At 37.3% G+C, this 23,781-nt stretch overlaps 1 protein-coding gene across 3 annotated transcripts in view; it reads right to left on the minus strand.

Annotated features, from left to right (window-relative positions):
• The window catches only part of lpp (LIM domain containing preferred translocation partner in lipoma), a 135,469-nt gene that overhangs the window by 77,215 nt on the left and 34,473 nt on the right, over nucleotides 1-23,781 (minus strand). For 2 of the 3 annotated variants that reach the window (XM_035654004.1, XM_035654005.1), the window contains one exon: nucleotides 10,092-10,291. The exons of the other annotated variant lie outside the window; for it this stretch is intronic. In XM_035654004.1, the coding sequence (XP_035509897.1) occupies nucleotides 10,092-10,287 (196 nt within the window). In that variant the 5' untranslated portion in view covers nucleotides 10,288-10,291. The remainder of the gene's footprint in view (nucleotides 1-10,091; nucleotides 10,292-23,781) is intronic. 3 annotated transcript variants of the gene reach the window in all.

Consider the following 23,781-nt stretch of genomic DNA (forward strand, 5'->3'; position numbering starts at 1 on the left):
GCTAATTTCATTTACTACCTTTTAATACCTTTTACAACCCCGCGGACACCCTGATTACAGTAAAACTAACCTAACTAAAAAACAGCATGCTGCATGTTTGGTGTCATGTAACCCTATATGACCGCAGGAACTATTTGAGGAACTTTTTTAGGAACTTGATATATTAATCTGCATTTCCATGGCCACAGAAACCTAGTTCCAGTTTCAGTTCCTGGGATCAATACCTGCCCCCTTAAAGCCCCACAGTAGTTCTTTCTGATAACCCGGATAGTATCAGGGTGGAATTTGCAGTACTGAACATAGCTAACTAGTCAAACATAAGCTTCCAGACTGACAGAACAACATCTGTACCACAATAATTTTGACTATAAGCAAGCACTGGCTGCAGCTAATATTAGCATTAGGGAAGCAAATTTGGTTAATGTTAATAATATTTAAACACACTTTCTGTATGTAGCCGACTCACAGACTGGTCTAAAAAAAGAATGAGATAAAGTGAGAGTAAGTGACAAGAAACTCAACTTATTTCCTATTTTTTTTAAATATGGTTCCATATTAAAAGCAGAAAATAACCAGAACTTTCCAAAACATGGTGTTTTTTTTGAAATATTACGAAATCAGCGAAAATCAGAAAAAAACGTCTACATACTAAAAAAACCTCAAAACATATATTCACATATTACAAAGATATATGTGTTTTCTCCCAACCTTTCTACTTCTCTTTCTTATATTGTATACACACACACGCAATAGTGATGATGTTAAATTACTAAATAAAATACTTTGTGGATGTATTTTGCATCTTTTTCACAGTTTCAAACCAACCAGTACAGGTCCCTCACTGGCTTCCCACACAGCCAACTGTGTTTATTTAAAAATTTGACCAAGCCAGAGGCACCACCTCCAGGGCTCAATCCCTGGGTCTCTGTTGTAGTCCACAAAAAATCTGAACCCGTCTGCGTCACCTACGCGGCCAATATTTCTTCTATTTCTAATAAATCTGAAATCAGCACGTGTTTGAGCTGTTAAGCACTTTCTGTTCTGTGGGTTTGCGCCATGCTTATGCTGTCAGGCTTTAAAGCAGTGTGAACTAGGCAGAGTGAGAACGGCTTCAGTGCTGTGAATGAAGCTGGCTCCATTTGTGACAATAGGGAGTTGAAAGCTCCAAGTGAGCACTAATGAGAGAAGCAGCAGGAAGACCTACTTAATACGACAACTTCCCCTCTCTTTATTGAGCAATTACTTTTAAGTAGCTTCTTTGTGAACAAGGAATCCTAATCAGTGATTAAAGTTATTTGAGAGGCCATAAGAGGTATAATTGGTTATCGGGAACCAGAGTATTGTTAGGGGGAAGATGAAAGGGTGGAGATGGCTCCAGCTGTGACACTGGGACTAATATTAAACTTTGTTTTTCAAGTAAGTGGTACATTTATAAACACATCAAGTACTGTATATAACTAATGACAGACAGCTGTGATAATCTTATACATCCATGTCTACGTGTAAAGGCTTTGAAATTATGGATTTTGTCATAAAAAGAAAAAAGAAAAGAAATACCATTAGTTTGGTAGGGGAAAAAAACCCCATTGCAGGTCTATTTTTAAGTAGTTCTGCTCTGTGGTACAGATTAGTATATTATATGGGGGCTGAAGGTTGAGCATATGTTTACAGATTTAAACATGTACAATATTATCAGAGTTACACGTATGTTCGCGTCAGCCATCTGCTCTTTATAGACTTAGGACAAAGCCCAGCACAACTGCCTTTCTCATAATGCATCCAACATTTCCCTGAAGGAAAGTGTTTGCAAAAGAAAGAGCAGACCAGATAAAACTAAAGAAACCTCAAACAGAGGGAGTTACTATAAAAAAAACACACCATGTTTGCCTGTGTGTTTGGGTGCACAGAACATAAATTATATCCCACAATCTGATCTTGATTTATAGCTGAAAGCTTGAGTTGCTGGTATCTGTTAGTATTCATGAGCCAAAATAACAGCAGGGGAGTGAGATAGTGTGGGTCCACGTGTCACGTGACAGCTCTACTTGCATCAAGTGTTGGAATGTTTAGTTAAAAAGGTACAGTACAGTACCTGACCCCTAAAATCTAAATTGTTCATCGTTTTAAATTTGCACAAACCTGCATTAAAAAGTAAAGAAAACCTGAGAAGTGGCTTTACTTTATTCAGTAGCAAAAATCCATAATCCCTTCCAGACAAAATGGACAAAGTGTTTTAAGTCCTGGGTGTCAGTCCACATGCTTTATCTCCACATACCCGTTCCAAATGTGCTGTGGCAGAGGTTGAGAGCACATTGTTTTGACATAATTATGGAGCCATTTTATTCCATCTTCCGCTGGAGAAGAGCAGCTGAGCCTTGCGCTTAATTAGCATGATATGTGTAGAAGAGTGATTTATGACTTCATTTGGTTTAGAGATGCAAGGGAGGGATTTGAGGTCTTTGGAGATATACTTGTTTTAAGTGTAAAGGAGCAGACCAAAATTGGCTTCTGCTACTCTAAAGAGAATACCCATGGGAGGAGAAATTCAGATCAGGAACAATAGACGGATTATGTTTTTGTATGAAAGCAAAGAAACAAATACTGTGAAAGGGTGAATGGTTTGAAGCCAGAGTTGGCCTTTTTATCTAAAAAGTTGAAACAATTAGTGCCTCAAAATGCGATGTTAGCAAGGTTTGCTGATGAGTGAAAGTGTGATTCATCAAAGGCAGAGAGGGAAGCGTGGCTGTCATTTCTTATAAACAAATGGGAGAGAGAGTAAATGAAGCCAGTCAAATGTCACAGCAGACAGTCACTGCTGTGTAAACTCAGCCAGTTTCATAACATGAAACCTTTTCGTGCAGCTTCTGCCACGCTGAGGATCTACTGTAAACTTAAAGCCAGTAATTCAGTATGTGATGTAACAGGCCATACATCAACTCTGAACATATATCACACGGCTTTATGACCTTTTAACATGACATGCTTGTGAGGGTATTCCCGTGCTGACAAGTACAGTTCCAGAGTGTAAATGGGGACATTTAAACATAATTACCATTTAATGGATACTTAATGTTATTTATTACATGTCTTAATCGCTTGATGGAGGACACTTTCATAGGGTTTTTTTAACTGTAGCAACTGAGATGTTATCAAATAGCTTTAAAGATCATATATAAGAGCTGTTAATGGCATAATGTGACTTAGTATAAAGTATGTAATGTACACACTACACATCACATACTCAGATACTGGTACCAAGAAATGTGGGAATCTGTATCACCATCACATAGTTTGTCCACCAGTGAGCACTACATGTTTTTCAACTGTACTCCTGCTTAGCACATACCTTGGTCATACGCTAAATATATATATCGTAATATAAATGATGAATACACTGCAGCTATTGTGCATATTTTTTTATTTTTCAAGAGTCTTGTCTATAAATATAAAAGTTTTAATGCTGGTTAAAAAATAAAAAGCTCATATATAGCGATATCTTAAGTTAACATTAGCAAAACGCTAGCAAACTAGCTAACTAACGAATTATGTAAATTAGCTGGCTAGTTTGTTAGCATTTTGCTAATATTAACTATCAGATCTAACTAGCTAGCTAACAACTGATGCAGACTAGCTAGCTAGTTATCTAGCATTTGGCTAACATCAACTAACTTAAGATGTGACTATATATGTCGCGTTTATCTTTTAACCCTGTTCAAAAGTTGCTTGTCTTTTCTATATGGACGCACAGCAGTCCACAGCATATGTGAGTACAGGAAAAGTTGACCGAGGTTCTGGCAAAGGTTTGCTCAACTGAGGACAAAGCAAAAAGGGGAGGGACTTAAGAATGGTCACAGTGGGAGCTACTGAGCTATGAAAACTAGCTACTGCTCAGAAAGTGGACGATAAAGTTAAAGCTAACACAAATTCCCATTAGACAATACTTGTTGGTCATGTTATATTAACACCTACTGTGTACTCATTTGCCATCTCTCTTTCATTTGTCAGTTTGTGGTTTTTTGTTGATGTTATGAGTTTATAAAAAATTACCATTGGCCAATATATGTAATCACATTTATTTAAACTCTCAAATATCAACGTCAGTATTAGCCTTAAAACTGTGCTACTGGTTGAGCGATACAGTGTAAGTACTGTGTATTTTACATCTTTATCACACAATTTGTTTGAAATCTTACTCAGCATTCAAACTTCCTTTGATTATTTAGACACCACTTTGAAAGAACAGACAGGAAATGGAGAAATGTTTTTTCACAATGCGACGATAAGTACGAATTAGAGAAGTGAAATGTCTCATTCTGACTGCATGAGAACTAGCAACAGATGAAATGTTATACAATGCAGACAAAAAGTTATACACTGTAAAAGACACCACGAGAACAAAGAAAACAACATAAAAACTTTGAAGCAAAGATGAAAAGAATCACACAGTTCACTGATACCGACTTTACACACACTGCAGACAAAATACAACAAGTAGTTGAGGTAAGTGTTCTACTTAGATAAAAGTGGCCTTTGTATTCGCTCAGAGCATGAGCCTGTGGTTTCTATGGGGACACTGACACACTCATTGGTGGATTTCCTGTAAATTCTCCTGGTGACACCCGTGAGGGACTCTGACATAACAACCGGTAGTCAGTTTGCCTCTGGCCAGTCAAGCAGGGAGGAATAAAAACAGCTTATGCACATGTTCGACACTTTTGAACTGCTCTGAGCAAACAATTAGCGGGTTTCTGGAAACTTCGTGTGAAAAGTTTGTTCAAAAACAGCGCTTCTCGGATGTTTGGAACTTTCACTATGATTACCGCACTACAAAAAACTTATTAGCCTTCGTGATAAGCAGCCAAGACATTATGAGACAAAACACATGTTACTGTCACAAAATGACTTCAGTATCAGGTTATGTTGTTCGGAGGCTTTTGAAAAAAAAAAACGACAATATATTAAGTTATAGATTTCCATCAGATATTATTATAATATTCTGAATGCAGCGGTTAAAGATGACTAATTATAGTGTGAATCATTTGCTTTTGGTGCTCAACACTCTTTCATCACACCATATGAATATTTACATTCACTTCATACAGAAAGAAAAAATCCCCATTCAAACACTTGACTGTAATCATTCTAAACAGACATTTGAAGAAACTGTGTGAACTACTGTATAGCAAAGATAAAAGTAGTAAATTAAACAATAATGCAAGGAAGGCAGGAGCTTAAGATTTCTCTACAAATATTGATCAGGAAGTCAAGAGCATTAAATAAAAGGCAAGGGAAAATTACTGATCGGACAAACAGAAACTGAATCTTCAGCCTGTTTCAAGATTATGACCTCTGTCCTCGACATCACGTTTAACACTCTGTTGTCATGCATAGTTTACACTGAAACAGAGAAGAGCAGCGGGCAGACTCCAACTATTCATCAGTCAGCACGTGTTGATCCATGCATACAGCTGCACAGAAATGCAATAACACGTGGAAAATATCTGATCAATGATATAATTTCTATGAGTTTAAATCAAAAAAAGAAGGATGTCAAGCTAGAAAGTAAGCTACTAGCATAAAACAGGGATGTGAGGTCTCTTTTTTACGACAGGGTTCAAGGAAGGCCAGTTTACCACAATGCATTGCACCTGTAACATCCTCCAATAACATGAAGGCTTTTTAACGGTTTTTCAAAGCTTGACAGCATAAAGTAAATGACACACTGTTGTCAATACTGTTTTAACACAACTGAACACATTAAGCTTCAGAAAGGTAGTATTTATTGCAGGGCTATTGCACTGGATTGCACTACCTTGTATTCAGGATATTTTGTCAATTTCTCCCACAGTGAGTTGCACATCTACTACATTAATATCAGAGTGTACATTTAAAATTCCATAAAACTTGCCAAAACACAGGAAAAAAATCTAAGTTTAGATGTTGCAGGAAAGAACGTGCACAAAAGAAGTGGAACACTGGCTGCTCTACATGGTAACATTCGCATTCATAAAGCAATTATGACCTACATGTACCATTTGAGATCAACTTAAACCCTAAAGTCTGATCTGTTGTAAGGAATTTTGAGTGAGGGGGTCACCGTCTGAGACCTGTATGTCTTTCACTTCCTCCTGCTGGGGCTTTTAATCAGAACAAGTTCTCTCTAAAAAAAAAATAAAAAAATCTGAGGGCAGACCTCGCTGAATGTGCACCGCCCCATCTGCACCGGCTTCTTTGTCCCCACAATAAACATGGCCTCGGACTGCTCATTCCAGCCCTGATACTGGCCTCTGCTAGACAAAGGGACAGCGAGGCACTGTGCCAAATTGACTCGTCCCTAATTTTTATGCTAATCCTCAATTTTACATCAGACAGTCCCCACATTTGATATAAAAGATATTAAATAAATAAATACAGAGAGACCCAGATAATCTGTTCATAAAGACGTCTTATCCTTTGACAAGTGGAGATGTCTGCTGATGGCTTTACGTATTTGCATGTTCAAAATGCTGACAACAACCAATCAGCAGTGTCTTTATTAAAATTAATGTTTTAATGAAAAATAATGCTGTAGCAGCCTCAAGGTCAGAGGATTTCACCACTTGAATTTTCACTACAAGATGCTGCAACCTACAGGGAATTACATAGGCGCAATAAGATAATGTTAAAATCAACCCTGATAACAGTTATTAATTAGTCTTTCCTCCATATTTCCTTTTTCAATCAAGTGTATAGTTGACCTCAAGTGAATCTTTATGAGGAAAGAGTCTAAGCACTACCCAGTTTATGTAATTACTGTCACAGTCAGTGTGAACAGTGAGATAGAACAGAAAAAGTGGGATTAACCATTTTTTCTCAAGTCACTGAGGTCAGGAGATAATAACAATGTAACTCTGGTATGACTGAATTCATAAAACTAAAACATTTACATTACAAAGTACAGCATTACAACAATTATATAATCTACAAATGTATCCCCACCCTTTTTATATTGTTTCATTAATCCTCTTAATACCCAGACAATGATTAATTGTGCAAAATAAGACAGTGGCAACGGGTCTAGATTAAATGTTTTGCAGTAAAAGGACATTTTGGAATTAAAAGGCTTTAATAATTGCACAAATCATCAACTGGGAATAAAACTTTATTTGCTAAAAATATGTAGCCAGAGTTAATGTCAATATAAAGAGGTAAAGGGTTAATTTCGTTTTTCTTCTGTGTCATATTCTAATATTGTTTAATGTAATATACAGCAGACAAACGCCTGTGTCCTGTCTGAGTCTGTCACAATAATGTGTCTAGTATGTTTTCACTGTAGCCAAGCTGACTGAAAATCATAATCACTAGCCAAGTTTAAGGCCAAATAGGGAGCTTCTAAACCACATTCAGGATTCAGGACAACTTTATCAGCACCGGTAATGTTGTTCTTTTTTTCCTCCGTGGTGGGCCGAACTCAAACAGAAGCCATCTAAGAACTTTTTTTTTTACAAAACTAACATCTGGAGTACCAGACAGGTCCACAACTCTAACCACAAACCCCCACAGACAGCAGTGTTTTCAACCTGACAGTGTGCTCACTGCTTGCTGAATTTCATAACCGTTTCCCCTGTTTTGGAAATCTAGGGCTCTCGGGGGGTTTGAGGGTAGAGGTTTAGATAATGTTCACATCACAACACACCAGATGGGGAGGAGGTAGGTACAGTATATGGACGGGTGTCATGTTCTACCTTGATGATTTTGATGAAGATGATTTAACCCAAATAAACTGCACTCAATAGTAATGGCTATGTTTTTTTGTAGAAAGAAAGAATGAATAAATGTATATAAATTAATGAAATAAAATAATAAAAATAGTCAATCATAATCACAGAGATACAGGGAATTTGTATTTCTTTACACTAAGTTGTGTATTGTTTTACTATAAATTGCTACAGTCATATGCAAAAATGAAGCATGAATGACTGTAAAAATATTTTTGGCAAATAGAGAGTGGTTTCTCTTAATTTACATAAACCATCCCTTCATTGTGTTTCCTTGAGTCATGTTTCTGAACAGATAAATATGGCCATATGCTAACAATGAAACACACACTTTATTTCTTTACTTGTCCGAACAAGCTTTTACATATTATATCTTACAATATGAGCCTGTCCCTCATCAGATATTACTCATCAATGGTGATTGAATGGATACAGTTGTTGCACTGTGGAGTCATATGTGTCTCATGTAAAACAGACAGTTACGCTCCGTAGAGCACAGCCGCTGTGTTTGCTCAACTAATTCTACATTATTTTAAATCATCTTTGTCTGACATCTAAACCTTAATAATGCAAGACTGTGACCCTATTGCAATGGAACAAACACTAATTAAATAAAGTTACATGTACAAATAATAATCTTGAAACTCTATTAGTGAATGTGTTTATTACAGATTAACTGCAGCACTAGAACCTTTTTCATACAAACAGACCATCAGCTCCCAAGGGGCCTAAAAGAGGCGACAGCACAAGACTTCCTGAACTCACACACGACTGCAAACCACAGTTCTTGCACTGCATGTTTATTAGAAATTAGGCGTGCAACCAGGCCTCTGTCACAATTAACATCTAGAACTTTAACAATGTAAAGTAGCATGGGCCAGAGTTCACCACGAGTGAATGTTAACTTCATTCAAACGTGTAATATGTAATATCTGCCACTATGTATGTACTCACATCAAAACAATAACAAAAGATGTGGTCATTTGGGATAATGTAAGTACACAGGCCTAACGTTTTTAGACATTTTAATGCAGAAATGTTATATATTATACTTAATCTATATCCTAGCCACAGAGGACCCCGTACCTTATTGACCACCAAATGATTTTCCAACCCTTTCAGAGACATGCATGTCACAGCACCATTAGCTGTTGTGAGCAGGTTCTGTAAAGCTTTCTAGAGGTGTGTTCAGACTGAACATGAAGCAAATTTTTTTAGTGGTTGCACAGCTGAATACACAGTGAATGCAAAGATGTGAGTGTATGTGGTAACTAAAACTTCAGCAGCAAAATGTGCAGTTATTACATGGCTTTATGGCTCCACTTAATAAATGTACAGAGGAAAGATAGATAACCAATTGATAAATAACAAAGTACTGTAGTTCCTGGTGAATTGTGATATTAGTCAGAGTCTTGGCTGCCACATAAAAACACACAGTCACTCGTGATTGGCCTATATGTACTACACTAGTTGCAGTTTAATAACAAGACAAAAATTAATTTTGCTTTCAGTCAGAAAACAACTTAGCAATCCGATGTTCTCGTAACTGATAAAAGTAGACCAAAAACAGGATCAGTGTTGCAATAAACTAGAATTACACTTGCCTCTATCTAAGGGTGGATGATCAATATTACTATGTTGTGTCTCAGTGCCTTGTTATGCTTCACATTCTCCAGCTCTTTTTTACATTATTTACTGCTTCTCTATGTTTTGCAGGTGCTGGAGAAAGCTTTGGTGAGGTCTGACCAAACACACATTATACTGTAAAAATATATAACTATGAAAAACCAATATTAAAATACTGTGCTATCCAGCAAATAAAAGGTGATATGTATTCCTTATACAAAAATGTTAAACATTACTAGTGTTTATAATAATTGTGTTTTGTAAGAAAATTAAGGAATATGGTTGGGCTGTTTAAAAGTGAAGTTCGGGTTTTGTGCTGATTTAAAATCAGTCTGCTGTAGACCGAAGGACTACTCACAATCAATACAATGACATTGTTACTCAAGTACACTTGTTCCTGAAGGAAAGCTGTGGAATTCATTGTTTGATGTCAGTAATGGCTGATATTTGTAATGTGGGAGGTTCTGGGCATTTTGGGCCTGGTCTGATCATCAGGCTGTTAACACAGTGAAGACACTGCCTGTGAGACACAAATTACATGCTACAGATAAACCCCAGCTAGCTAGAAGGCTGTTCTTAACTAATATTAAATATAAATGCTAGACACACAGAGGAGGCCAGACCAATCGGTGTCTAAAGTGATGGTATAAAGGTTTAACCTGAAACTGCTTGATATGTGTGATTTAGTGCTTTCTGTTGTGTTGTTACCTGCACTGTCAGAGTGGAAGGGTTCTCCCATCTGTTTGTAAGGGTTGAACTTGGGCTTGGGTGCGACCACAGGGGCAAATTTCTTGGGTGCCTGCTGCTGCGAGATAGAAATGCTCGCACTACCCAAAGACGGAGTAGTCTCCATCCTGGCAGCCACTTGTCCTGTCTGGTCGTTACTGTTCGCTGGATTCCACATGGTTCTGATGAAGAAAGACAAGGTTGGCATAATGTCAGTCAACATAGATGATGGAGACTGTCCAACCACTAAAAAGCCTTTACAGCTAAGGTCAAATAAGACCTTAACTTTGGATCACAATAGGATGAAGCATTTTCAGTTTGAAAGTACTGCCAGCTGGAATCATTGGTAGAAATGATACATAATCTGTTTCTTCAAGTACAGAGACTTCAGTGATGTTGCCAGTGAAGTATGAGGCCCGTAAAAACCGCCTCCTAAGCCAAACTGCAGCAGTCCCTAGAACAGTCATATCCTTTGGTAGATTAGTATTTAACTGCAAACTGCAAAAATGACCACTTTGCTTAAAATAATACACATAATTTATGTTTCTTTATATCAAAACTGACATGCAGCAAAGTGCCACAGGTTGCACTCAAAGCCATGGGATCACAATCTCATTCAAAATAGAATTCAAAATTAGAACATTTAAAAACTACCTGTATTTGTATTCACTTATTTTTGGAACTTTTGTTTGATTTTATGAAAAAACGGGCCACAGACGTAAATTAATTTTGATATTTAATGTGTCAGTTTACGTGGGAACCAGGGAATTCCTGACTTCTGTGTCTTGCCCTCGATACACTTGCATGTGGTAAATAAACTTGGGCAATGGTGGTACCTGATTTAATGTAATGATATACATGCTACATACATGTTTTGTTGTTTATTTTGAAAAATGAAAATGAGGCTAAATTTGCAGCACACACTAACTCACTGTTTGTGTGTACTGGCACAGGACTGGGAACGCTTTAGAACTTGCTTGAGAATCCATCAATTTTTAAGATTTCTTCAGTATTAGAGTAATTCAGTTATAGTTGTCAGTACATCCAATGGTACACAGCATAAAATCAACTGTTAATTCAGCAAACTTACTTTCAAAATGTGAACATAAAACAGGGCTCAGGTTGCTGCCCACAGTTTAACTCATTGTATCCATTGAAGCATTAGATTTCCTGTTTCTTGTCTGTGTACATGTAGACGTAAGACATTTTCCAAAATACCTAAAACAAAAACACTTATATTAATGTTCAAGCTAATATTTATTACATTAAATCAAGTAGCACCATTGCCCGAGTGTATCTGGTGCAGTTAGGCTATAAAGTCAATATCTAAACTTCCTGGTCACACAAATTTGATTGATTTGTTTTTTCCTGTTGGATTCATAAATGATTAATTAATTTCTCTTTTTTTTTAAATTTGTATTTTGGATTCTACATTGAATATAGATAGATATACTTTATACTTTATTGATCCCAAGCTGGGAAATTGAATATGAAAAGAAATAATGCATTGATCACTAAAGTTATATAGGATTCATGGTAATCATTCATCCATCCAATAATTGTTATATGATATTTTGGTGTGTAGTGGACAGACTGACCAACTAACAACGACATTCACTAACATGGCTAAAATAGGAAAGCAGGAAGTTACCAGCTGTATTTCCTTATTTATTCCTTATATAATTGGGCAGGGACAGGCTTGTGTAACTGTGTAAAACAAAACACCTCACATTTGTCACATTGTTTCCCACCATTTCTAAGGACTGGTTCAGGTGGCTGGCCTCCACATGCAGCACAAGTCGTAATTATTATACATGTGTGAGATTCAAGTCTACTTTTTGTATTTCATCTACTGAGTCAGACTATTAAAGCAGCTGGTAATATTGTTTTGTCAAATAAGAAACACACACACGGATCTGACAGTATGCATGTGTCCAATTTAAAAGAGTAACACAGTATCAAAGTGGAAAGAAAATCGCTTTGAACTCTGAACCTCTCATGCTGTCTTGCAATGAGAACAACAAATCAAAAAAGTGATATGTGAGACAAGGAGTGTCGAAAACAATCAAGTATTTTAAAACCAAAATGATTGTGTGTGTTGACGCAGCATCAGAAGAGACATCAGATCAGCGCTACAATAGGACACAGATCCACAAGTCATGTCATTTTCTAATGATACTTATTTGTTCATATTTTTACGATATGTTACACTAACATTGAATTATAAAATAGTATCACATCAAAATGCAGCTAACATCGATATCCAAACTCAATATAATGACTTTAATTTGAATATTATGTTTTATTAAGTGTATTATGTGGCCTAGTGTGGCCTTGATACAGTTACAGTGAAAAGAACACTACAACAGAGTAAAAGAACTTGCTGTGGCTGAGGACACAAACATCCAGTATTTCACCATCGCATTCTGAAATCACTTGAAATATTTGAACTATTTATACGCGGCGCTTTTTCCCATCCATCTTTTTGTTTGTGTTTGTTGTGCTGTGTTCTGATGTTTTTGCTGTTTATTATCCTCAGTCTGACTGATACAGGGTTTACATTCTTTCTCTGGAGCACAGTAGAGGAAGCCCACGCACAATCATCTTTTAATATCTGCTCAAATCCCTGCTCCTCCTGCCGTCTGAATGGTTCTTACTTTTGATATTTTTCTCCGCTCTTAATGCTACGATTCAGACACGCGCTGGTGTCTCACACCCACCTGTCCTTTCAATGCAAATGCTTTCATTTCTCGACACTCAAATGGCTAACAAAACAAAAGATGAATTAAAAGGAGGGAAAAAAGAAGAAATGATCTTAGCATGTGTGAGTAAGACTCAATACACGACATGTTGAATAGAACATTTCTGTTTCCGTATGTGGTTACATTCTTTGATGAAGGCAAATAATTCACTGTGGGATGCCACTTTATGCATACTGGGTACTGCAGTGTACATTAAACCCACTTGTTATTTAAAATAAACTTTCTTCTGATTCACGTGCCAAACCCAACACACTGATAACCTCAGTATATAACCGTACTGGTGATTCATAGATTACATGACTACAGAATAACATTAAAATCTTAAATACATGATTATTATTCTGAACTGTTCAAGTTTAAATTAAATGTACTTTATATTGGAGAAATGGTCCCTATCAGAAATGGTTAACAGCGTGTTCTGTGATATATAAAGAGTAACAAGGACACGGTTTCAGAAAATAAATGTTTCTGTGGAGTTTTTAAGAACCACAATCACTCCCATTGTATTGAGATGGAGGCAGAAATCTCGGTATTATCAGAAACCACAAGCGCGGAGTAGAAATATATGGGTCTGTCTTTGTTGAGCCAACCCTTTTAATATGTTACAGGATAAAGCTGGAGTTAATCAACAGTTTTCTTATTATATCTTGTTCATCATCATGAACACGTCACCCACAGCAACGGTGCAACTCACTGATTGGACAGTTTTTAGATAGCAATGGAGCTCTATGGCACAGAGGAATATGATACATAGAGCTTAGGATACTCACAATATTCGTTATTAGAATCAATTTGTTGGTTTTGGGCCTTTTCATGAACTTTGTTGAAGACGAGAAAAATATAGATTACCTGTCTTATCCTCTAAGACGACAGTTAGAGACTGAAGTTGAGAAGGCCGAGGGGAAGTGAGGAGGAAAAAGTCACTCAGCAGTGCAGTACATGACCACTATTCAAACATAACAGTATGTTTATTTATCTTTGAGGGCTGGTAGTCACATACTGTCAAGGGTTTTCAGTACATCAAATGGATTATGTATGTTAAAGCAACAGTATATTTCAACAGATCCTTTTCATCACCTTTCACATCACGAGACACATGCCAAAACAAAGAAGCTACTGTAGTTTGATTTTAAGGGGCAGCACAGGAACCTTAGCAGTCTGAAGTAGACCTCCTAAACATGTTCAATGACTCACGATGCAGTTTACACCAAAAGCGTCTCAGCAGGTTTTTTTAGGCTAGAAAAGGCTCAATAGTCAGTCCTATCACCACACTGCCTTTTAAAATAATATATTTTTCACAAACAGAACACAAGTTAAAAATACCCAGTCTATAGGCCTTTTCTCTTCGCAACAGTGATAGAGTACTTTAATTTTAACACTAATTTAGTTTAGTTTGAATGTTAGGTTTAAAGGACTGGTGCTCCATAGACGAGGCAAATAAGCCACAATGACTGCAGTGGCACCTCATTTTTAAACCCATATAATAACAATGTAGTGCATGTAAAGATTTTACTATTCAGAATGAAGATTCAGTTTGTTTTATGTGCCAGTACAGTCTAACTACACTACAAGGTGTATCCAGTATGGTGTTTGCATTCATGCATTATATCTATAAACCAGTGAAAGAGAGATCAGATAAGCATCTCAGTCTGATGATAATGATTTGCTTTAATAGTAAAGTTAGCTGTACCATTCACATTAGGGTGGAACACTTGTAGTAATGGTCAAACTGTGAACCAGGTTAGTTTGTTCATTTTATTTCCATGCTGGAGAAGGTTGGTCTCCCATAGCTCCTGTACGTGACAAACTGCAAGCTGTTGAGATTCATGTTAGTGATGAAGTGGTTAAACAAATACCACCCACTCCTGCTCAAAGAGTTACAGTATATGATCATGAGACTTATTTCCTGTTTTATTTTTAGTATATTTTACTTATTAACATATTTTGGCCAACGATGCAAGTTTGGAATGTTTTATCTCATGTCTTTCATTTCTACCAATAAAGTCACATTTTCTGGTGTAAAGTCCAACTCCATCTGTACATCATTAATGGCTGTTTATGTAACCGGGTCTCGTTTTGTATATAACGTGCTGTACTCTATCTCGCATTACTCATTTCCTTTACATTTAATACCCACTGTAGCTTTCAGTTTCTCAGTTGCTTTCACAGATCTAAATCATAAAGACACTATGCAGCACTTTAGAGCACAGTGTAACCCTCCAGGGTTAGTAAATATTTTGTATTAACTGTCTTCTATGCATCTGTTTCCTGACACTAGCATGCAGCAGTGGCAGGCTACACCTGGGACAGGTCATCAGTCTATCACAGGCAGATGAGCACATTCACAACCCTGTAGAGTTTCCATTTCACCCCACGGAAACCAGAACAGCCAGAGGAAACCCACACAAACACAATACATACAGCACATACTATATGTGTATGGACTGTAAATATATTCTGATCTGGGTCTGATAATGTGATGAAGTGAACGTGACATGCTTTTTTGTTTGTTAAACTGTGACTTAGTGTTCAGTGATTTCCTGCTACCTAATAAGATAAATTATGCATTTGCTTACCACTCTTCTGTATCAGCTATGTTTTGCTATGTGATAAAAAATAAAAAGTCCCCACCTCACACACACACAAAAAAAAAAAATGAGTGAACACAGCACGAGAAGCCATGTACAAATGCACACCCACTTACACGTAATACATTGCTATTAGCAAGGCATATGGCATAGGTCGAAAGTACACATGCAGTCTCACAAAAAAAGGCTGCATCCGTATTGAAGCCTTATGAAAGGAAAGTCAATTCTGATTGCCGGGGCAGTTACAAGATGACTCACAAAGCTGTGACACCATGTTTAACAGTTTGCTTTATGGGGGCACGGCAGTCGGGGCTGTCTTCTCACAGCTGTTCCACTGCACTTTTACAGCTGTCATTGAGGAACTGCTGCAGGTGTTTTTGCTGCATTAATCTTTCATACCCACCAAGGAAACTATCAAACAAAACCATCCAAAGAGGACCACAGAGAGTACAAAATTCTAACATAAAATAGTAGGGTTCAGAGTTTTTTTGGGGGGAAAGCATGACATGCTTTCGAGCAAATCTTCTTTGTGGCTGGGAGACTGAATTGCATGTTGAAAACATACAAAAAAAACTGCAGAACTTGATCTGGCAGCGTTCAGGATCTTCTGCTTTTAAAGTACTGTACCAGCTTGTATACCTTCTTCCTGTTGCCTTTTTTAACATAGACGAATACACAAAGATCGATGGGTGACTGACTTCTGTTACAGGAGGAGTCTCAAGTGTATTTCACCTTTGAAAATATAGAAGTTAAGTAAAAGCTGAGAATCTAAATCTAGCCTGTAAACCGAAGTTTGTAGCAAACATTACTTTAACAGTAATAAGTGCATTTGTTGGGGTCTGTTTTCAACATGTGGTGCTCTAGTGAGCACATAGGAACAGGACGGTATATGCGTGATGGAAATTACAGCATCATCAGACTAAAAAAAAAACATGTCACCCAGTGTGGCTTATTGTGTTTTTAATGTTGCTAGTCAAGAGACTGAAAGTGTACAGAGCAGTAAAAAGTCACACTTTATGCAGGTACTGTGTATGCAGTATTTGAAGACTCACAACAAAGACTGGTCTCCATCTGTCTGCCCTTTATAGGCACTATTTGTCATATCTTGATTAAAGTTCTAAGAATGTTAGTTACAGTAATAACCATCTTTTTTAAATTACACTTATGGGCACATTGGCAACTGCACTATTTGACATTTTTACTCAATGCAGATTTTTTAATTTAAAATAAAGGTCTTAAAAAATAACATTTTATCTTCAGTAACTGATGTCACATTATTTTGAGGTATTGATATAAATACTATACATTTTCAACTCTTAGACGTGAGTGGGGAAAAGCCTCTTTACCACCACTGAGGTACCCTTGACCAAGTCCTTTAATCTTCCAGCTGCTCCAGTGGAGCTGCTCAGTGTCTGCTTGTATCAGACTGGTTGTACTGGGCAGCCTCCAGGTGTGAAAGTGTGCAACCGTGTGAGTGTGATCAAGGCATTCCTGCAAAGAGAGAACCTGGCTCTTAGGGAAATTTCCCTGAATAAATAAATGTTTTTAAAAAATCATAGCCAAGAACATCAGTGTCCACTGCTGGCGTGAGCTTTGCATTTTACATTTTGAGCAACTAAATCCAGCAAATATGCGGCTTTTCTCCCACCTTGTACTTCGTCCCATGAGTAGAGTTTAGTTAACTATGCAGCCCTTGGTTCACTGAGCACCAATCAAAACATCACTTTAAAAAGACACTGCAAAAATGAAGATGAAGACACACTTTGGCTGGCAGATTTTTTATACCAAATAGAGGGGTGGTAGGCAACTGGGATTAGTACTCACGGTTCGTGACGCAACGTTCAGAGGGTCAGCCAGGCGGATGAAAACGCTTTAAAAATTAAAGGTTTCCATCTGCAGGAGGCTGCTGCTGAGTCGTCCCAGCATTGGACTTGCTCTGCTTTAGAGGGCTGGTTGAATGGCTGAACAGGTTAATGCGACATTACACAAACAAGAGCTCGCTCCCCACGTTTCACTGTTTGGAAACAAGGAAGAGCAAAGAGTTCAAGTGGTCATTCTGGATCCTGAAATGTTTTGTGCAGATGGGTAAATATTTGAAAGTGCCGGAAGTCTGACACCATGTTGTTGACATATTAATAAAAGCAAAAAGCTGTTTTGGACTTCTTTCAAGTGTTTAAAATTTAATATGGGGAACGCAAGTCAAACATCATGTTCTGAAACATAGCCACTGCAAACAGCTCAGCTACATGACAAGATCATCTCAACGCCAACTGAGGAGCAAAGAATGAGCTTTTATACTGATGCTTATAATTTAGTCATTTACATTTCATTTCAGTAGTCTTCTATTTTAGGCCAAATTCAAATTCTTCATGTATGCATCCTTGATTATCAGTCAAATAATACAATGAATGAAAAATATTTATTGTCAGAATACTGAAATATGCAGCACAGGTACCTCAGGTTTACATGGCTTACAAGTGACATTATCTGTACATAGCCAGCAGGTTTTTTTTAATCACACACAATGACCTAGAAATAATCCACTTGACAAATTTTGGTTTTTTAGCACATGTAAATGTGAGAAAGTAAATAAGAATTAACTTCTTTATCCCTTTAAGACAGGAATTTCCTCCACTAAATTGTGAGACAGTAATTTGTTATTTTACTTATCCCTATAAAACATGTACGGTATGGATTAGGTAAAGTAAAACATCACTGGTAAGTCCCAACACAGTGAGAGGTCTTTGTAAGTCCCCAGAAGGATAAAAGAAAAAGAGACATTACTTGTATATATCCAAGCAAGAATTTTGCATACGTACCTTTACGAGCCATCAGATATTATCTCTTTGATTAATCAATTATGCCTCATATTAAGCAAGGCTACAGCCGAAGCCACCACCTCTCAGTAAAACACGTCTTATCTGTCAACATGGTGGTGGCAAACAGACATTTTAAGATGTTAAGTTGGCTGCTGTCTCTTCTTTGTAACAAAACTCTTGCAGATGTAAAGCAGTTTAATCTGTCATGTGTTTTAGAATATTCATTTCTTTGGGGTAAATAATGCTTTACAATTAAAAAAATAATAATTAAACTATAAATTACCGAGATAGCTATAAACGATTATTTTTTTTAAATTATTGATTAAAATAGCCAATATTTGACCAATTAAAATGATTGGATTTGGCTTTTTAATCAATATTAGTGCCATGGAGCAATGTTTTTACAAGCTGGTCCCCATTTTGTTTGTGTCATGCACAAGGATGCTGCCGGTTTAACATTGTTCCACTAATCGACAGTTATCAGTTTTGCGAAAACAAGCTATCAATGCTCCAGCAAAGGCAGTGAGGAAGACTGCTAGCAATTAACACGGACATAAACAATGCCTGATTTACAATATTTCAATAACTGGATCTAAAAATGTTTAACAAGGAAGCAAATTAATTCAGACCTCAAAGATACACACAGTGCATACATGCAATGCATGCACTCGTATAGTGACACAAACTGTTGTTGTTGACTGACTAAAACGGCTGATTAATTATCAGTGAGTCAGAAATGAATTGTCCGATTAATCAGCAAAATAGTTTATATTCATTTTCTCTCAATCGATTTTTCAGCTCTAGTTTTGTGTAATTTAATGAAAATGGTGGATTATTAAAGTGGTTCTATTAATGTTGTTATTGTTATTGACGTTATTTAGTTGGTAAATGTTTTAGAATGAGGCAGACTATTAGTTTTAGGGATGCATGATAATTATCGGGCCAATAATGGTAATTTATATTATTATAACATATCAGGATGATTAAATTACAGCAGATAAATTATTGGTTGATATTAATAATTACTTATTTTGAATAGGCCTTATGTTCTATGAAAGCCAAAATAGCCGAGAGAAGCAGGTAATGATCGTATCGGCTGAAAAAAAAAAAAATTCATATTGTGCATCCCTACGTAGTTTGTATGCCACTGTCCAAATGGAAGTATTGACCATGAGATTTCTATGAGAATTATATTATATCTGTTACATCTGTTAAAAAGTTTCAAGTACTGTAGCCATATCATTTTTGTCATGGTCAAATTTTGGCCCAGTCATTTATTTCTGTTTATCACTGGTCTACAGCTTTTCAAGGGAAGAACAGCAGCCGTCACACAGAACTTAAACCAGTGAGGTCTGACTTAACTGTGTGAAAAAAAGGATCTTCTGGGTTCTTGATACATTACAGTGAAGCAACTTCACCTCTAATACCAACAACAATCACTCCTGTCTCAAATTCACCTGCTGTAAGTCAGTCCTTGTACCAACACTGGCCACTTAACACAAACCAGTCATGACAACAAGGAGTGAGAAAGCTAGCAGGCAAAATCACCTTTTTGTTGTGTCAAAGCAAGTGCGCTCAGAGCTCAGTGAAAAAGAGGGTCTCAATCACAACTCATCGTGTCTACGCTGAGACAGTAACCCGACGAGAGGGTGCTGTTTGCAGTTTGACAGGAGCGGACAGCAGCAAGAGTTCCCCAAAGAGGCGAGAACAAACTTGTTGGGCGGGTTGCAGCAACGGACATCAACGGTTACCTGTCTACCTCTGTATCAGCGGTACCACAGTGTGCTCTTTGTTTCATACCTACCAACAAAAGCTTTCTGCACAATCAATTTGATTAACACATTATCACATGCTTCAATTATTTCTGACAGCAGGGAGAGTTTTAAACTGTCACGTTTTAAATTGCAAATTATTCTTTCATCATTGACGGGAACAGTATCAGAACATGTTGTACAGCTACAGCCTACCTGGCTCAGAGTCAGCTTTTAAACACAAGGAGTTCCTAATTTGTTAAAGGCCAGAACATTTTCAGACCTATTTGTACAAAGAGCTATCAGACAGCCAGTGTAAAGCCTCTCATAATTAGGGTAATTACACAGAGGGATAAGATGAAGGTTAATCAAATGATAAACATGGCAAATACCGATTTGTTTTCCCCATTAGCTATTGTGAAGACCCCAACCAGTTGATAACCATTACAAATGAGATTTGGAGCTGTGACTACTACAAAGAGTAAAAACCCCACCCCCCTCCACCACCCCGCACCACCTCCCTGAGCCGAGCAGAAGAAAAAAACAAAACATAATAACGGGTGAGAAATGAAAAGGTAGCTGCAATGCTTTCATTTAACTGTTTAGACATCATGTGAAATGTATTCTCAAGTTGAAAATAGCTTCGAGGTGTGAAAAAGCTCTGCTACTGTACATCTGAGCCTACTTAGATTCATTACAGAAGCCCCATTACATTGCCGTTAAAACTGGAGGTGTTCAGTATGCCATTTTCAAGGTTTCTCTCCTTTTCCATTTGAGACTATCAGAGACATTTGAGTCTCTAATTTGATTCAGTGTTTCAGTCTTTTTCAGTTTGTTTGTTTATGGGGGAGCATGTGTATGTATGTAAGTATGTACTTATGCATGTGTGCCTGGATGGATTACTTAAGGGGCCTACCAGCTCAAGGAGTCCCAGGGGACCACAAAGAGAAACACAAAATGACTACAAATGGACACATGAAATGGTCACAAAGAGACACAAAACAACCACAAAGTGATGTTGAACGACCACAAAGAGACTTAAAATGACTACAAACGATGCAGCTTCAGAGTCTCTTTGAGTCTCTTTCAGTCTCGGTTTTATTGCTACTGTGTATGGGGGGGGGGAATCTGTCTGTATCCATGCACGTACAGTATACATCAGTATAAATGCAAGTATAGGTTGATTATTTTTGTGATTTCAGTTCAGAATCAGCTGTGATCACATGGTACATCATCATCATCATTGCAGGAGCCTATGTCAGTGCTTCTTTTTGCATAATCTAAAGAATTTCTACATTGTGAAAATTGATTGATGGTCTATTTTTGGTCTAAAAGTAAGCGTGGACAGCAGGTGCCTCGAGTCACAACCTTCCAACTGTGATGTGTTTGGTTGCGCTGTACGTCATCCGTGCCAAGGACTACTACTGTTATCAGGTTACTAGAGGTGAAGTCACAGGAGTTGACAGAACAGTGTGTGGTCTGCTTTGTTCACTCTGTGCCTACCCGTTTTGGAGCCAACTGTAGCAGCAGATATCAGGCTGAGAAACACAAACAGCAGGAGGTGAACTAGTGTGTGGACATTTTTGCTTTATCTCTGCTGAGACTGATTAGTAAAGATGTTATCTATTTACTGGTACAGACAGTCCATAGCTGAGTGGGACAACCTGTATTTTTTTTGTCATTAATACTCAACTATTTTGTTACGTTATCTGACCTCTTGGTACCGTTTGAGCCAGGACATACTCCAAGATCCTCAGATGGGCAGTGTTTTTTTTTTATCTGTTCCGGCTTCCCCATATAAGGGAGTCTCTCACTCAGGTAATTGTGCTGAAATTACTACAGTAATTTCTAATAGTGATATTCTCAGAGTACTCTCAACAAACCTTCCTGGTTTTGGGATTTTTTTGTAACATTCATGCACAAAAGGAGGCACAGATAAAGTTTGAAGGGTCAAAATACTTGCTGAAAAAATCTACTGTTTGGATACTCTCTCTACGCCTCTTTTGTGCTCAAAAGTGTCAACATTCATTTGCAGAGTTACAGAATTACAGCAAAAACAAGAATTACTTTCGTGCGTCATCTGGGCATAAAAATACCACTTATTCCACTAGATAATAACTATGTTTGTTAAAGTAACACCTCAAAACTTCATAACAAGATTTGTATGACTTTTCTGAACAGCTGTTGAGTAGTTTACTTGAGTTGTTGGCCTTTGCTCCCTAATGACAGCAGCACAACTTTTCTGTAAATATGTGAATCTGACTTTAATGCTGACTGACAGCTTGTATTGGCTTGGGATATATCAAATAGAATTGGATGGCTTGCATGACTGGAGTATGTGCTCCTTGATACTGCAAGTGGTAAGATGCGACGTCTCAGGAGTTTATCTTATCTGAGTCTCAGGAGGTTACTGACTGACAGCTGTAAATATATCACAACACAACCTTAACCATCTCCCGCATACCTCTGTGGTAGATAGCAGACTTGAAAAAATATATTTGCATCAACAAACAAAGAAAGGATGTGTATATTTCATATTTTCAGCAAATCAATAGCAAATGACAGAAGATGATCTACCTTCTCTTGATTGTAATGGGTCATGTTCTGCTACAGAAGCATACAGGGATGGATGGCATGAATGCAACACATCTAGATGGGACAAAACTAATGCTATTTCACAATGCTGTGGCTACATTATTCAAGAAAAACATTAACCATTATTAAGAATAGAACTAAGGTAAGGTGTTCAACAGAATAACAATGCTCAGAAAGAATAGTTCATCTCATTGTGTCGGGCAGCAAGAAATTCATTCTTGTATATAATACAGCAGACAAAGGGGCAGAATATTAGAGGGAGGCATTTTACTTTTTACTAGCTACAGCATTCACATTTTAAAACAAGGTTTTCATATTTTAGTTTAACATTGTCTTATCAATTGAGACACATTTTACCTCATTTCTAAGATACAACTAAAGGACTTGATGTAGCTTGTAATAAACAAATTCCCACTTATTTATCAGCCAATTTTTAGGCAAACTCTCTCGAAAGTGGTTGAAATACCAATGGAATGATACTCTAAAGAATAACAGAAATGGGAAAAAATGACTTGTAAAGATAGGAGGAGCCAAAATAAAGACTGAAGAATACAGAAAAAGCGAGCATGCAGTATCTAAAATCAGTAAATAAGACCAAGAGAGTCTACAGCCAGGCTAGCAGCTCTGTGAGGCTCTACTTGAGAATACTAGCATGTTGATGTCAGGCAGGTATAATTATTGCTTTGTTCAATGGGGCTGATGGGAATGACAGTAGTTTTGCAGGTATTTGGTCATAAACCAAAGTATTGAACACAATGACATTTTGACCAGATAATGGTGCTAGATGAAAGGTTAAGGGAACACCAAAGTTATTGCAGCTCATCTTCTGGGGACTATGAAACAAATTCCACTGCAATCCATCCAAACGGTTGCTGAGATATTAAAGAACTAAAAGGTCAACCTCATGGTGGCACAAGAGGAAAGTCAGGAGATCACCAAAGTCAGCAGGATTCATCCTCCGGGGGACGTGAGCATGGCTAAAAACCTATTCTAACTATGTTTGAACCATGTTTTTATTCTTTTATCGTTATCCCCTTGTCAAATGTGACTGGCTACCTTTAGTAATTATTATTTAGTCATGAATATGTAGAAACTGCAACACTACTTGCACTTTCTGTTACTTCTGTTATTACTCTATAAAAGCATAGTCCAACCTG

This window comes from Morone saxatilis, unplaced genomic scaffold (assembly GCF_004916995.1).
Source record: "Morone saxatilis isolate NCDOM2014 unplaced genomic scaffold, NCSU_SB_2.0 Contig12, whole genome shotgun sequence".
NCBI classification, from domain to species: Eukaryota; Metazoa; Chordata; class Actinopteri; family Moronidae; genus Morone; species Morone saxatilis.